General features: G+C 49.7%; 1 protein-coding gene across 1 annotated transcript in view; it reads left to right on the top strand.

Annotated features, from left to right (window-relative positions):
* The window catches only part of ITPR2 (inositol 1,4,5-trisphosphate receptor type 2), a 342,793-nt gene that overhangs the window by 185,043 nt on the left and 141,159 nt on the right, over window positions 1-16,591 (top strand). Inside the window, exon 37 of the mRNA XM_056134649.1 lies at window positions 2,486-2,594. Coding sequence (XP_055990624.1) covers window positions 2,486-2,594 — 109 coding nt within the window. The remainder of the gene's footprint in view (window positions 1-2,485; window positions 2,595-16,591) is intronic.

The raw sequence follows: 16,591 nt of genomic DNA, 5'->3' as shown, positions 1-16,591 counted from the left end.
CGCTCCGGGAACATGAAGAGCCTCAAACTGATCGTTCATGATCTTCACGAAGAAGTCTGACCATCTGGTAGGTGGGCGGCCACGCGGTCTTTTGACATTCCGTGGAATCCAGTCGGTAACAGCTCTAGTCCAGCGGTCGTCTTTAAATCTCATTACGCGACCAGCCCATCTGATTTTTGACACCTTGGCAAACGAGACAGCGTCCCTGATTCTTGATCGTCGACGGATGTCAGAACTCCGGATTCTTTCTCTCATTTGAGTGAAATGTGATATTCCAAGCATAGTTCTTTCTATTCTTCTTTGGGAGACCTGAATAGCATTCTCATCCTGTTTGCATAGGGCCCAGGTCTCTGAGGCGTATGTTAATGCAGGAAGAACAGTGGAATCAAAGAGATGTGCCTGGAGCCAGAGGTTCTTCGTCCTCTTAGCTATTTCTTCGACGTTCTTGAAGGCGTTCCAAGCTGCTCTCTTCCTCCTGCGCAGCTCGGGTGCCAGGTCATTTGTCATGTTGACCTCTCGACCTAGGTACACATAGCTGTTGCATTTGGAGATGGTCGTTCCGTTGAGAGCGGATGGGGCGTCAGGAACGAGGCTGTTTCTCATAAACATTGTCTCCGTAAGATTCAGCTGTAGTCCTACCTTTCCACACTCACGGTCAAAGTCGGCCAGCATTTGTGCCGCTTGGCTGATGTTTGGTGTTATTAAAACAATGTCATCAGCAAAGCGGAGGTGGTGTAGTTGCCGACCATCTATCTTCACTCCCATTCCTTCCCATTCCAGTCGTTGCATGATGTTCTCGAGGGTGGCACTGAAGAGTTTCGGTGAAATGGTATCACCCTGCCGCACCCCTCTCTTGACATCAACGATCACTTCTTTGTAGAATGGTGAGATCCTGGTAGTGAATCCGCAATACAGCTCACGGAGGATCCTGATGTATTGGGCTTGAATGCCCTGATTGGCTAGGGCTTCAATGACCGCTTCCGTCTCAACAGAATCAAAGGCCTTCTTTAAATCAATGAACGTTAAACAGAGCGGCATCTTGAACTCCCGAGAAACCTCAATGAGCTTGGTTATCGTGTGGATATGGTCGATGGTGCTGAATCCTTTGCGGAACCCTGCTTGCTCGCATGGTTGTCCTTCATCTAGTGTTCTGCCAATCCTATTTAGGATGACTCGAGTGAACAACTTGTAGATGACAGACAATAGGCAGATCGGGCGATAGTTGCCAATGTCATGGATGTCTCCCTTCTTGAACAGTAGTACGGTCCTGCTGGTTTTCCATTGGGACGGAACCTTGCATTCAGGCAGGTAGCGAGTGAAGAGCCGAGCCAGTGTATTGATGAGTACTGACGGCACGTTCTTCAGGTGTTCAGGTCTGACCTTGTCTGGGCCGGGTGCTGTTTGCTTCTTTACCAACGAAATGGCGTGTCGGATTTCGGAAGGGAGAACGTTAGGAATGACATACCCATCCTGTGGAATTTGGTATGTCGGCAAGTGGACATGGCTATCGAAGAGATTTGAGTAGAAGTCATGGATAATCTTCTCCATTGCCGTTCTGGAGGATGTGATGGATCCATCAGGACGTCGGAGGGCAGTCATCTTGGTCTTGTAGTTGGCGAAGGACAGGCGGGCGTAACGAATACTTTTCCCGGCTTCTGCCGCATCTACCAGCACTTCTGCTCTTCTCTCTTTGAGGTCTTCCTTGATCGCATCTCTGCACTGCTTTGCGAGCTCGGACGTTAGCTTGTGGTTGCCTGAGGCATGCGCCAAACCACGCTGGCGAATTAGCTCAAGAGTTTTCGAAGATAGGCGATTTTTTGTGGCTATCTCTCTCTTGGCGTTCCTCGCACATTCATGGAGGTGCTGAACCAGTCGATCGTATTCCTCGTCAATGTTGTCAACGATGGCATCTTCCCATGTTGCCGCAATAGTACCAAAGAGTTCCCAGTTGGTGGTCATTCTGGGAGTTCTCTTTTTGAACTTTTTCCCCGCTCTGTGAAGTAGAATTTTGCACCAAGGAGACGGTGGTCCGATCCCGTTCGAAATTTTGGGACAAGAGCGACATCGGTCAGGCAAAACCGTCGATTGAATATGATGTGGTCTATTTCGTTGTGGAATCGTCCACCGGGAGACTCCCATGTCCTCCCATCTCCGCAGCCGCAGGAGGCCAAAGGGGACGTGGCTCCCCCTCGGGATGCGCCCACGAGTCCGGAGCCGTCCCCGGCGCAGGGGAAGGACGATGAAGCCTCCGGCGAGGAGACGGAGCACCGGAACCTCGAGGCGAGCCCACGTCTGTGCTTCCAGTTCTTAGAGCAGAAGTATCACTAAACGGTTTTGAAAGCATGAATCCAGGTCTACCCACTATTCTTCAGCTCTGATTTTGTTCTTCCCCACCTTATCTCTCTACGTATTGATAGGCAGTTTAAAGAGTGATCACGGTCCTATTAAGGTTTCTTTCTTTACCTTTTTTTTTTTTTGCTTTAAGGTTGATTAATCATACAAAAAAACTAATGGAAAAGGAAGAAAAACTGTGCATCAAAATTCTTCAGACTTTACGAGAAATGCTAGAGAAGAAGGACAGCTTCGTGGAAGAGGTATTTTTTTTTTTTTAAATTTTGGTATTTAAAGAATAAAGTAGACTTTCTAAAATAATCAGTGAATTATAGCAACCTATTATGTGGCTACTTGCCTTGCATTTTAAGTGTTCATATTTAGATGAATTAGATAACTGAGTTTTATGGTGTTCATCTCTATGTCTGTTTTGAATTGAGAAATAGCTGTGATTAGAATGATCCGAATAGTTTGTTTATTAGATTTGTTGTATTTTATCTTGAGTATGTAAAGTTTCCTCATCTTGCTTCAGTGGACAAGAATACATTATTTAATTGTGAGCAACTGAGATATATTTTTATGATTTTGTATGAAGTTCTATTGCATATTGAAATGGTTTGTATATTTTGACATGATAATTTTTTTTTTGTTGTTTTGAGAGCCCCGGCAGCGCTCAGGGCTTACTCCTGACTCTGTACTCAGGGTTACTCCTGGCAGGGCTCAGGGGACTATGTGGGATGCCAAGGATAGAGCCCAGGTCAGCCCTGTGCAAGGCAAGTGCCCTAACCATTGCACTCTCCCGGGAACCTCCCCCCCTGATTTTTTTAATTGTAAGTCTATCTTCATGTCATTTTCATAGCATTTTGCCAGGCATTGTAAAATGAAACTTGTTAAATAAATGGGATGGTATATTTCTGTTCCTAGCCATATCACACAAATGATTTTGAGGATATATTAGCTTACAGGTTATAATTGTTAGCCTTTTATTAGAAATGACAGCTTGGGTACTTATTAAGAGATAGCTAGTAGAATATTTAATATTCGAGGTGATGTTTTGAATTTGTAACATGAATCTGACAAAGCATTTTTTTTAAAAGCCAGATATCTATATTTTCTGTTAGGTATCAAACCAAACTTGCACTGTCTTCCTTAATTTTCTGATGTGTCATAAATTCTGTAAATATATGACTAAAATTAGGAGGTTTGATTATATTTATACATATGCAATCTGACTGCAGTAGTAAGTTTGGGGTTTTTATCATGGTTTTTGGGCCATACCTGGCAGTGCTCAGGGCTTACTCCTGGCTCTGTGCTCAGGAATCACTCCTGGTGGGCTCAGAAACCATATGTGATTCTGGGCATGGAACCTGGGTTGGCTGTGTGCCACCCACCGTATTATCTCTCCAGCCCTGCAGTAGTAGATTTTTAAAAAAAATATATTCTTATAAAAAGAATTGTGGTGGGCTTGGTCATTGTTCACAAAGGGTTATAATTTCAAAATATTCCATTTGAATCAGATGTTTGCTTTGGTTATCAAAATGACTTCTTTGATCTCGTTCCTTTTACCGTTTCAACTCTATCTGGGAAACAAACAGCTGAGACCACACAGGTGAGTTCAGGGCCGGCAAGTGTGTGTGGGCAGCAGGATGCATGAACAGTGCCAGGAGCTGGGCGTGGTGGCCGTGCCAGAGTCTAGCTACCCTGATGTCCTCTGGGCCCACAGGGCTGAGCTCCGAGGGGACTCGCACCAGCACCCCAGGGCACCCTTGGGGGTGGGCCTCCCCAGAAGAATGCTTATAAGTTGGAGTAAATTCTATGCTGTTTTTTAATTTTTTTTTATTTTATAAGAAAGTTCACAATATTTGATCACATGCAATATTCAAACACCAATCCCACGACCATTACAGCTTCCCACCACCATATTTGGGATGTTTCTATTCCAAACCCCAATCTCTGCCCCAAAGCAGAACCAAAATAATATATTTTGTATTATGAAAAATGCTGAAAATGCTACAGAAAGTATCCTTAGAGGAAAGAGGGTGAAGATTGTTCTATTTTGACAGGGGGCATTAAGTCCTTTTATAAATGATTACTAACATGTTTTTAAAGCTTGAGCCTTGTGAGCTTTCCTATATATATAAATATCTATATATCTGTGTGTGTATATATATATATACATATATATATTCCCCCTCTATGATTGGTTGCCTACTATTTGAATCCCATCTAATGTGGCACTCTTGGAGAATGGGTAGGGTGTGTCTTATGATGTGTCACGCAGCCACAAATGCGGCCAGACTGTCCAAGAATAGGTTCACTTGTGCGTGAGGCTTGGTCCAAGTGTATGGGGAGTGGCCTTGAGCGTGGTGGTGGTGGTTGGGTTTTGGAGGTTTTCAGCTACTGGGCCTGGGTCCCTTGGGGTGGGGAGGGATCTCACTGCCCTCCCCTGGGGTGCCCCGAGGGAGACAGCCTGGTGTGGGGTCTGGTGGCACGGCTATGGTGAGTGTCATGTTGTGCTCCCTTCTGGGAGAGAAGCTATGATGTATTTTTTTCTTTTTTTTAAAGAAAAAAAATGGTAGAGTTTTTGTGGATTTTTTTTTTTTTACTTTCTCTGATTCCGTAAAAGTATTGCCTTAGATAGTTTGAATTTGACTGAAATATTGCATCTTGACGTGGGAAATGGGGTCAACGTACATTTCCGTGGGGAGTGAGGCTCATAGCAGCTCATGCTGGACTCGAGAAGAGCCGCCTCCCAGCGTCACACGGTGCCTCGTCGCTGAGTCACACTGGGGGAAGCAGGGGCGAATTGGGAGGTTGAGCTGGACCCTGCGAGGACAGTGGGCAGCGGTGCTCTGACCCGGCTGGGGCATGTGCGCTCCCCTCCTGTGCCCCCCTTGGAGAGACGTGGCTGCACCTGGCTTCCCCCTTGGACTCTGTGCTCACATGCTCCGGCCTTCAGGGCCACTGCTGGGAAGTCCCTGGAGCCCCTTGTCCCAGACTGCCCCGGGGGATCCCGTGTCCCCAGTGGCTGTGCCTGGACGCTGGCCACTTGCTCGCTAAGGGTCCAAGACACAGCCCACCAGCTGGTGGTCTGCAGGGATCCTGGGAGCCTTCCAGAAGCTTCTACAGTCATCTTGATTCCTCCAGGGATTCCTGTCTCCCCCCCCACCTCGACCCCCCATTTCCCTCCAGAATTCAGAATCACTCGAGTTCTGGACGTGGCGGGATCTCGAGCCGGCACAGCTCCCTGTCCCCGCAGTTGTCTCTGTGGCCGTGCAGATGGCCAGTTCCGACCATGGCTGGGCCCAGACCACGGCTGCGTTCTCACACCATTACCAGAGCGTCCTGGGCCTCTCTTGCAGCATCGGCAACCTGTTTCTGGGCTTTAGTTCTGCTCCCCCTTGTTCTGCCTGTGAGGTTCTGGAGACCCAGAGAGGTTGTGTGGTTCTCCTGAGGTTAAACAGCAAGTGCCCGCGTGGGCTGGGCTCCCACGGAAGGTTCCTTCCCTCCCCCTTTCTCCTTGCTTTGACCTCAGCCTGCCCCGGGCTCTTTGGCACGGGCTCCTGTGCTCTGGCTCCGCGTGTAAGCCACTGGCAGAGGGAACACAGGACACAGTCACACCCAAAATATCGTTCAATAAGAGTTTAGGAAATAATTTCCAAAAATTATTATAATGGACTGTGATAATGCAGTTAAAACCGGGGAGGGATTTCTCAGTAGCACCTTTTGGGGGCTGCAGTTCTTGGTGGAGCCCAGGGCCCGGGTGAGTCTCAGGCAGCTGGACTCTGGGCCGCGGGAGGACCTGGAGACGTGGCCGCAGAGCTGCCTGGTGTGCAGACCCAGGGCCCCGCGGCGGGTTGTGTGCCCACAGCTCACCTCCCACTTGGCCCCCTGACCTCCCGCCTCCCACCCTCCTGTACTGTCCCAGAAGCGTGTTGGGGAGGGCCGTGGGGCTCCTCAGGGGTCAGGTGTGGCCCCCCGAGAGCTCTGTGAGGTAACAGATTCCCCGACACCTGGGGGACAGACGCCCACGAGCTAGGTGTGGGTGTTCTCCGAGTGGCCCAGGACGGAACCCCACCCTGCTCCTCCACCCACGTGTTTGATCTGCTGCCCGTCAGCTTCAGCACCTTAGAAAACCTCATTTTAATTTTCCTTTGTTCCCCGATATTGTCTGTGTTTGTGTGGATGGTGAAGACGAGAGAATGGCCAGGGGCATGTATACGTGCTTTGTGCTCAAGCCTGGCACCCTTTTAAACAGCCCCTGCCATGAGGGTCTGCTTTGCTGCCTTTCTTTCTCTTCTCTGTACGAGGGAGTAGGGCAGACCAGCTGGTCTGCCCTACTCCCTCGTAGGAGGGGCATTTTATCAGTTACTTGATTTTTGCGAGTTTGGGACGCACTTGATTGTAATTCCTAAACTGACCTGACGTCCTGTTCTTCTCGCTGAGATCAAGGGTTGGCGCAGGAGGCCCACCGCGGTCTGGACACAGTTGTGCTGTCACACGTGACCTGTGTGAAAGCCTCCATGGCCATCCATGTACGACGTGGTACAGAATGTCATCATGCTACTTTGGTCGAAGGCGGAATCAGGCCAATTGTGTAAAAACAGTTCTTAAAGGGGAAAGTTAGTGAATTTTAAAACAATCCCATACAAGTATTGTTTGTTGGGGCAATTCCGAATGAAAAGTGCCGAAATGACAAAGAACATGCCTTGGAAATACTGGATTTCATCAGGAGTCACCTATCTGAAAGGCAGCATCTTTTTTTTCTTTTAAGGTAGCCAAAGCTGGCATATTTATTTACACTCTACAGAATGTGCGTGCTGGCGACTTGAAGTAGAACTCCAAGTGGCTTGTGGAAGTGGCTTCGTGGTGGCGTTATTCCCAAGCCCTCGTCTCCCGTTCTCATGGCCCCCAGCAACAGGAGAGATGCATGGATATGGGTGTTCTGGGGAACACGGCACCCAGCGTGGGGCAGGTGTGAGGAGGGGGTCCCCTGAAGTGGGAGTAAGGCAGGGTGTTGGGAGGTGAGCGATGGTGGGATTGAAGGTGATCAGGATTAGAAGCAGTGAAAAAGGGTTTGGGGGTGGCGGATTTCATCTTATACTCTTCAGTATGCATCTTCATTAAGACTTCTAGAGCTGGGGCTGGAGTGATAGCACAGCGGGTAGGGCGTTTGCCTTGCACGTGGCCGACCCGGGCTTGATTCCCAGCATCCTATGTGGTCCCCTGAGCACTGCCAGGGGTAATTCCTGAGTGCAGAGCCAGGAGGAACCCCTGTGCAATGCCGGGTGTGATCCACAAAGCAAAAAAAAAAAAAAAAGACTTCTCTAGCATTACAAATTATTTTTTACTAAAGGTGATAGGCATGTACACCAAAAGAAGTAAACTCTGATGCCAAATGTACAAAGCTCATAGCTTTTGTCTTTGAGAATTGCAGGACTTAATAAGCACTGAAAACGTCCAGGAGTAGCCTGGAATGGGTAATTTCAAGTCACTTTCTTCCCACTGTACACAGAGCACACCTATTCCGAACGCCAATCAGCATCCCCCCGGGAGTATCTTCCTGTCTCCTCATAAGCTACTCTGACATGTGCCGCAGCTATAGGATAACAAAGATGTTTCATCAAGCTCAATATTCTTAAAATGTTCAGTTTTAAAATATCGTTTGTCCTTGGAATATTCCTGCAAACAGATCGAGACGCTGCCTTTACCGAGCTCTCGTGTGGGTTTAAAGAAGCAGGATTTTTATGAAGCAGTGACAGCTAGCAGTAACTGGGAGCTGGTCTAGGTGCTTTGGAGCTATTATTTTTATAATTGTCATCCTGTATCAGAGGAGGATTATCTCTCTCGATCAGCTGAGAACACTAGAGCGAAGGATTTAATGTCACACATCCCAGGTAGATAGGTGAAAAGAAGCAATTTGATTCCTTTTTAAAAAAAAAAAACTCTGTGTTGAGGTCCCGTGATCTACAGTCTTGGTGATGTCGGTTTCGTGCCTGTGTCGTCCCAGTACTTTGGCGAACGCAGGGTGCCCGCTTCCGTTTCCCTCCACCCGGGACCCAGGCTTGGTCCCTCTTTCACCCGAAACACCCAGTTCTGACCAGCCCTCACTTCTGTTGTCTTCGGCTCTTGGTTCTTGGGCTCTTGTTCTTAACCAACAAGTCAGAGCCAGTCGGAAGTGACGTGGAGCCGTGCTCTCCTGTTTGCTCACCTGTGTAGCTCTGGCAGATGTGGAAGTACCGCCACCCTTGGGACAGCGTGCCCCGACGGCTTGGGATGCATTCAGCCACCGTGGGCCTAGCTTTTCAGCAGTGATGGGACATGCTAGGTGTGGGTGTGTTGAGGGTTTCTTTGTACAGATCTGCAGGCTGAGGGCAGATTCCCTCCCCCCAGCCCCGGCTCCACACCTGAGTTCGTTTGTGCTTTTAGCCCAGAGAGAAGTTGTGGGACTCACTTGGCAAATGCCCTGCAGCTGACCCAGAACTGTGACGACTCCAGAGGCCCAGGTGGGGAAGGTGTTATTTCGTGAACAGGAGATGCCTTATGCTCTTTGGAAAATCTCTTTGATTTTGCTTTTTTTAAACCTGTAGATAGATTTTCAACTGAGGATACAAGATTTTTTTTTTCCTCAACAGGGAAAAAAAAATCACTGTAACTGATCTTTTATTTCTGAGTCAGAGGGGTATTGAAGAAAATAAGTTAAATGTCTACCTAGGAGCTGTGATCCTGTGTCACAGAGGCCCCCTGTCAGTCTCCGCAGATTTGTGACTTGTACCCAGCGCCTCTTGGCTGAGAGTTGTACCCGGCCACTCACCTTCTCTGAGCCTGGTTCTCCACTTAAGCAGGTGCTTAGACTTGTGAAAGCGGAATTGCCTCTCAGAGTGCACTGTAGCTCACCAGCTGGGTAATAACTGGGGTTTGGGATGGAAAATTTCAGTTGTCGCTTTAGAGCTGCCTTTTGTAGATTTTCTTACTAAGAGTATTTTAGAGGTGTGTTTAGCTTTTCACAATGTTCTAATGTTGTTTTAAACAAGATGTAACGTCACATAGCAAACACATGCCATCTTAATTATTCCCCGATTGTGTCTCTGTTTTAATGAGGCAGCTAAATTGCTGGAAATAGAAAAATATGTTCATTGTCCTTTATAATAAGAGAAAAAAATTAGAAACATAATTGCCATACTCTTGAATTTTTATTACATTTTTTTCATCTAGGCAAAAAAGAATGATCACTAAAGTTGGCATAAAACTAGCAACTGTCTAGTTGCGGCTCGCATGATCTCCTTAAGCTTACCATTGTATTGCAGTCACCCTGACTTTATTAGTGGCCTTAATTTTATTTATGTATTTTTCTTTCTTTTTCCATTTCAAAATATGTCAGGGCAACATTATTGCCCCTGGAAGCGTGGGCACATATAGTGATTCTGTATGTAGCAATGCCCAAAAGGTCATGATGGAAATTGGGCAAAACTCAAACCAGGAAACTGTTCCTGGCTGTGAGAGCAAGGCATTCGGTAGCTAATGATCTCGGGTGAAAATTGGTCATTGAGATAAAGAAAATAAACTTGGATGGCCAAAAGTAAAAGGAAAAGTGAGAGGAATAAAATGGGGGGGGGGGGGGGAGGTGACTGAGATGAATGCGTTGTTAGGTTGTCCTGTTAACCCACATACTGAAGTCAGTAATTAACAGGTTGGCCTGTCAAGCAACGTACTAAAAGGGCCATGTTAAAGTCTGGCCTGGCCCCAGGGAACTGTTGTGTGAATATTCGTTCAGTCAGAGGCCCTGAGACAAGGAACACGAGAGAAATTATTTTTCACGGAGGGTCTGGATTCGCTCAGACCCTGTGACAAAGGGAGAGCGTCCTGAGATCTCCTTTGATTACCAACCTACCGTACGCAACTCTAAAGGGCTCAATACAGCGATGCAGTGATGTCATCAATAAAGAAGTTAACAGGAAGAGCATCCAGGCATTAAGGCACGCCTTGTTTCCTTATGTCCCCAAGCCAGTCACTTTCAGCCCTGGGAAAGAAAAGCAATGCTGAGAGCCGCACAAGCACTTGGGATTTGAATATCAAAGGCAAGCTGGGTCTGGGATCTGTGGAAAGAGGAAGGGGAAGAGGAAGAGGAAGAGGGAAGGGGAAGAGGAAGAGGGAAGAGGAAGAGGAAGAGGGAAGAGGAAGAGGAAGAGGAAGAGGAAGAGGAAGAGGGAAGAGGAAGACTGACTTATTACACTAAGATTTAGGCTATTTTCTGAAGGCAGCTTAAAGTAAAAGAAGTTCAGCCGTAACAAACCAGTCCGGACACAGGAGTCATGCTCGCCCATTTTCACGGGTCCCGGTGGTCCTGCCCATGTGCAGGTCAGTCTCCACGGGCTCAACCCACAGTTGGGCCCCAACAGGGAATATTCCACGGTCCGTTTTTTTTTTCCCTGTGTGTGATGTGGTTCCCATCATTTCCCACGCTGAAGTCCTGCAGCCCTGCCCAGGGGAGGTTCCCGGGGGTGTGTGTTATTGGGGGCAGGTGAGGGAGCACTTGCCACGGGAGGAAGCCTCTGAACTCCGCCACAGGCTGCGTGATGCCTCCTCACAGCAGCCCTGGTGGTCCCTGGTGGTCCCTGGTGCTGTGGGTGGAGACCCCCAAGAAAAAGTTAACTGGAAGAGAGCTCGGCATGTGGGGCAGGGCGTCGTGTGCTGCTTGGTTTGGAACTGCTCCCGTTTGCCGACGTGTTGGTTCCTGCCTCCTCCATGGAAGCCTGAAGCACTTGCAGACCTCAGTGCCTTTAAACGCACCCCGTGTCTTCTCACACCACTGGGATCTTTGCAACTCACTCAGTGCCCGTTCTGAGCGGTTTCTAACCTTTGGTAGAGAGGTTTTCATCAAAAGTCAAGTTAGGGCCATAAGAAGTCCAGGGGTTAAGGTGTTTGCTTGGCTTGTGTGCAGTGAGCTTGGTTCTACCCCCATCATCACATTGTTACCTGGGGACCCCCAAACACAGAGCTAGGACTTGCCCTTACGGACCACCAAGTGCACCTAAAACCTAAGACCACCACCACAATAAATACATAAAATAAACCTCAAATTATAGATTGCTTCTGCATCAGTCGCAGAAGAGGAGACGGGTAGGGGTGAGCTTGCGAACATCTGCACCTTGAAATGGGTGTCGGTGGCACAAACTCATCCTAACTGAGACAAGAGCCAGTAAAATCCCCACGATGCTCATGACGGCGGTCTGGTCTGGGGAGAGGCGCAGTGAGCTGGGGGTTGTGTTCACGCTGAGTGTGGCCGGGGCAGCTCTTGCAGGGAACTGTGGGAAACAGCGGGAACTGCGCTGGGCTCTGCCTCTGTGCCGGCCCTGTGTGAGGCTTTGTCTGTGCCTGTGTGAGGCTCCCGTCTGTCCCCTGTGAGGCTCCCGTCTGTCCCCTTTGAGGCTCCGTCTGTCCCCTATGAGGCTCAGTCTGTCTCGTGTGAGGCTCTGCAGTTCTGTTAGAGCCGAGGTCTCCTGCACTGGGACTTGAGGGTATGCAGTGCAGCGTGAAGCCCTCCTTGGCCTCTCGAAGACGAGACCCGCACCCATGTGAGCCAGTGCAGTGCCCGTGTGCCATGTGGACCCAGGCAGAGGAAGATGGAAGAAGGACGGAGCTGGGCCCCACCCGGCAGAGCCGACACCCGCCTTCCTCCTGCCTCCCAGCCTGAGTTAACGACTGGCAGAGCAGCTCACTCCCTGGTGAAACGGAGAAACAGCGGAGCATAGACGGGAAGCGACACGGAACCGAGTGGCCTTGGGGGAAAAACAAAACAAAAGAAAACAAATTAAGCGTGGATCATATTTAATTTTTGACTTTTTATTATTCTCAGGGACCACATCTGGTGATGCTCAGGGCTTACTTCTGGCAGGGATTGGGGGACCGTGTGGGGTTTCAGGGATTAAGCTGAGGCTGATCACGGGCCAGGACAGTGCCTGAGCCCCTGTGCTGTCTCTGAGACCCTCCTTAGATCGTATCTTGGATGGCAGGTTGTCCGGTGTGCAGTTGGATGGGCTTTTGGAGCCGTCTGGTTCTGTCTTGACCCTCGTAGACAATGTTTCAGCCCCGTGAGAAGAAAGCATTGCAGAATTCAGATAGACTCCACGGCATTTTCACATTTGCTGCAAATCGGTTCAAGAACATTATGAATCATGTGAACAAGAATTCATTCTGGTCCTTGCGAGGTGTCCACCTTACTTCCTAGTGGGCAGTGAACCTTTTTGGGGTACTGAATACTGGATCAGCATTCACACGAGCGGCAGTTTCACAGTTTACTTTGCACTGTGACCAGTTTTTAAAAATGCTTCTTTTAAAGGTCCACATAAAAATCAAGTGATTTTCAAAATTCACACGCACTGGGCCAGGCGTGAAGCCCAAGGGACAGGCAGCCTAGCCTTGGTGCCCGGCTCCTGTGGGCGGGAGAGGGCGGTGACAGGAACATTCCGTTTTTCTCCAGTACCTGCATACATGTTAAACATGCCCATTTCTCGTGCATTCCCCCTCTATTTTAAAGCAGCATTATCTAATGGTTCCTGCTGTCAAGTGATCCTAGTTCCTGAGTGCACTAAACCTGTTCTCTTATACTAACAAAAGCTTCAGAAAAAGAAGCATCAAGATTCACTCACAGAGTCGTTTCTTGCGTCCTCACTGCAGTAGCTGGTTTGTATTTCTGCGTGGAGATCAGGAAGCGTCTTTGCTAGGATGCTGGGTGATTCCTCCGCTGGGGTTTCACTCATGGCACGGGAAGGGGACTTTCTTGGATCATGCAGAGCGATGTATTATTATTTTTTTTAACCTAGCTGTAACCGGAGTAGACACAGGGCATAAAATGCAGTAGCAGAAAAGTGAAGGTGCGTGTGACCAAGCCGAACCAGCTAGGCTGGACCAGCCTCATGCGGCTTCTGATGAGAAACAACTGCCGTGTGGACAGAGAAGCAGCAGGAGGAGTGAGCAGTCCACAGCTCAGGCACCTAGTGCTATACCTGGTCACCCTGGGTCTCTCCAGCAGCTCGGGACACCCAGTGCCCACACCTGGTCACCCCCAAGTCTCTCCAGCAGCTCGGGGCACCCACTGCCCACACCTGGTCACCCTGGGTCTCTCCAACCTGTTTGTGTTATGCATACACAGGCACATATGTCCATATGGAGAAACACAGACACACTTGGCTTGCAGCGTAGGAGCTGTAGGTCTTAATGCCCCCCCACAGAGCCAGAATGATGCTGTGTCATTGCACCACTGCTCCTTCTAAATGCTCCAACGAGTCATGGTAGCCGCTGGTTTCCTGGACGCTCCAGCCACTCTTGTCCCTCTGATATTGGTAACTCCAAGCAGAGATGCGTGTCCATCAGGCAGACAAAGGAGCGTTTCTGCATGGTGCATGTCTGGAGCTGGTTCCCCCTTCAGTCTCCCTGGGTTCCCTCAGGTCTTGTCCTGTGAGTTCCATCCCCCTGGATGAGGGGTGCAGTGCTGTCTCAGGACGCCACCCCCACGCTATGTGCAGGCATCGCGCTTTTCATCATGAACCAAAAGCCAGCTTCCTGCGAGGTGCAGTAAATTCCAGTCAGCAAGGTATTAGATGCAGCAGTTTTCTCCCTAGAAGAAGTTCCTGCTTCAGTGCGTGCAGGTGCATCCAGGTGCAAAGAAAAAGCCTCGGGCAGCTGCCTGGTGGAGTTTGTGTGTGTCAGGGGCAGGCTGAGTCACGGGCCGAAGGCATCTTTGACAGGTTTGGGAGAGCTGCAAGACATTTCTTAGGAATTATTCATAAGGGTTGAGGCACTAAAAATGGCCGTTACTGTGAGCTTTGCAGGGAAAGATCCTTCTGGACTCTGGGCGGGGATTCCCTGGGGCATTTCAGGAAGGCAGAGACTTCAGCGGGGACACTGAGTAAGTCCAGCTCTGCCCCCTGCTGCAGTCTGCCGATCAGTGCTTGGCCTCACCGTCCCCCCGGGGCCAAACCAACGTTGCGTCCGTTCTGTTCTCAGTTCCTCCCGTCTCCCACCCCTCATGGGAAATGCACTCGCACGGCCACTGTTCTACTTCGAGACATTCCTAGAACAGGCCCTGCCAGCCCCTGACCACAGGCCATTTTGCAGGCCCCCGGCTCCTCTGCATTGCCCAGTCTCCTGACTCTTCCTTGGCTTTGGTATTGGGCCTGTTCTTCTGGGGAACAGTTACATGCCAGCATCAGAGGCTGCCATGTCCCATGCCATGGAAACTCTGGGATGGTTTTTTGTGTGTGTGTGTTTTTGGGTCACACCCGGCGATGCTCAGGGGTTACTCCTGACTCTGCACTCAGGAATTACCCCTGGCGGTGCTCAGGGGACCATATGGGATGCTGAGAATCAAACCAGGGTCGGCTACGTGCAAAGCAAACGCCCTACCCGCTATGCTATTGCTCCAGCCCCTGGGATGGTTTTCTCTTACCCTCCGAGGGTTGATTCTCAGCTCAGATCTTATTCCTTTTATTTTTTTCTTTTTGGGTCACACCCAGAGATGCTCAGGGGTTTCTCTTGGCTCTGTGCTCAGGAATTACTCCTGGTGGTGCTTGGGGGACCATATGGGATGCTGAGGATTGAACCTGGGTCAGCCGCATGCAAGGCAAGCACCCTACGCACTGTGCTATCCCTCTGGCTCTGGTCTTTATATCTTGACTGTCCCATTTGGGATAATTTCTCCCATTTACTTCGTATTGATAATACCATGCTCTTTTTTTCATAATTTATTCCGGACAGTGCAAATACCTAGTCTCATTTTTGGTTGTAGTTTACTCAGTTTGACCCTGATAGGCCTGGAATTCCATACAGGTCAGCCTCTTGTCCTGTATTTGTCACCGTCTGCCGTCTCCGGTGGCTCAGCAAACATATGTAGACCGAGTCAGGTATCCAGCTCATAAAAGCAGAGTGTGAGCCAGGAGCTGGAGCCCTAGTGCCTGCAGTTTTGTGGAGAATAAGTGGTGTTTAAAGGCGGCGACCAGCGTGGGTCCAGAACCACGGCAGTAAGTGGCAGATCTGATGCAGCAACTGTGATAGAGAAAGTTCCAGAGAACAGCGGCAGTGGCAGACCAGCATGGAGGATGGGGCCAGGGGCAGGTGCGGAAGAGCTCAGAATGTCATTCGGGTTCTTGGTGGCCACAATTAATTATTCCTTATGTGGTGCCAAGTCCGGCTTCATTTGTACTGGAGCAAGTACCTGTTTGAAAAGAAAAACGAACTTTTAGAACGTCTTAAAATTTAGGCTGTGGGAATGGAATTCAGCCCGTAGACAGTGAGTGGGAAGCTGCCGGGGGAACATATTGGCTCAGAAAGGGGACCCGGGGGTGGGGGCTGGCTGTGGGCCAGGCACCCTGCCGTGGGGGGGGCTCATACCGGAGAGGATGTAGCCATGCAGGTCGTTGTGAGATGTGTCCCCGAGTCATTTCTCTTGGGCGGGACGGGCGTCTGATGTTTCCCATAAACCCCAAACTCCAAGCACCTCAAAGGACTTTATCGTGTGTTGAACAGCGCCAAGATCTAGACTTTGGAGGGCTTGCAGGCCTTGCAGGGTTGCAGGCTTGCAGGGTCAGCGGGGAGACGAGTGCCTCGTTCATCGCCCTTGATACTTTCCTGTGCCCACACTCTCCTTGCGGTAGCCATGGTCTTTTCCCCACGTTTGAAGTCCCCATTCTCCCCTCCTGGGTCACGGGTGGACAGCTTAGGCGGGGCTGCAACGCTACCGTTCCCCAGTAGGTGTCACTGCCCGGGAATAACTTACCACACTCCCCACACGCAGGTTTAGGAATTCTATTTTTATTTTTTCATATTTAAGCACCATCAGTTGATCATTTGATATCCCGTTACTCATCGATTTGCTCGAGCGGGCGCCAGTAACGTCTCCATACTTTGCATGAATCGATGAACAACGGGAGGACAGTGCTGGACTTTACATAAATGTTTCTGGTAGGGTTTCACGCATAAAACATTCCAGGGGCCAGAGAGATAGTACAGTGGGTGGGGCTCTTGCCTTGCATGTGACTGAGCCAAGTTCCATCCCCGACATCCCATCTGGTCCCCAGAGCCCAGCCAGGAGTGATTCCTGAGTGCAGAGCCAGGAGGAACCCCTGAGCACTGCTCGGTGTGTCCCCCCCAAGCAAAACCAAACCAAAAATCCACTCGAACGTCACACCCTCCACCTCAAACCTCTGTCCCTGTCTCGGTGGTGCCCCCATCACCCACCCCTCAACCCCTAGCTTCCTACTGA

This window comes from Sorex fumeus, unplaced genomic scaffold (genome assembly GCF_029834395.1).
Source record: "Sorex fumeus unplaced genomic scaffold, SorFum_2.1 ptg000100l, whole genome shotgun sequence".
In the NCBI taxonomy this organism is placed as follows: Eukaryota; Metazoa; Chordata; class Mammalia; order Eulipotyphla; family Soricidae; genus Sorex; species Sorex fumeus.
Note: the sequence above shows the minus strand (reverse complement) of the source record. Positions and strands in the feature narration are given on the sequence as shown.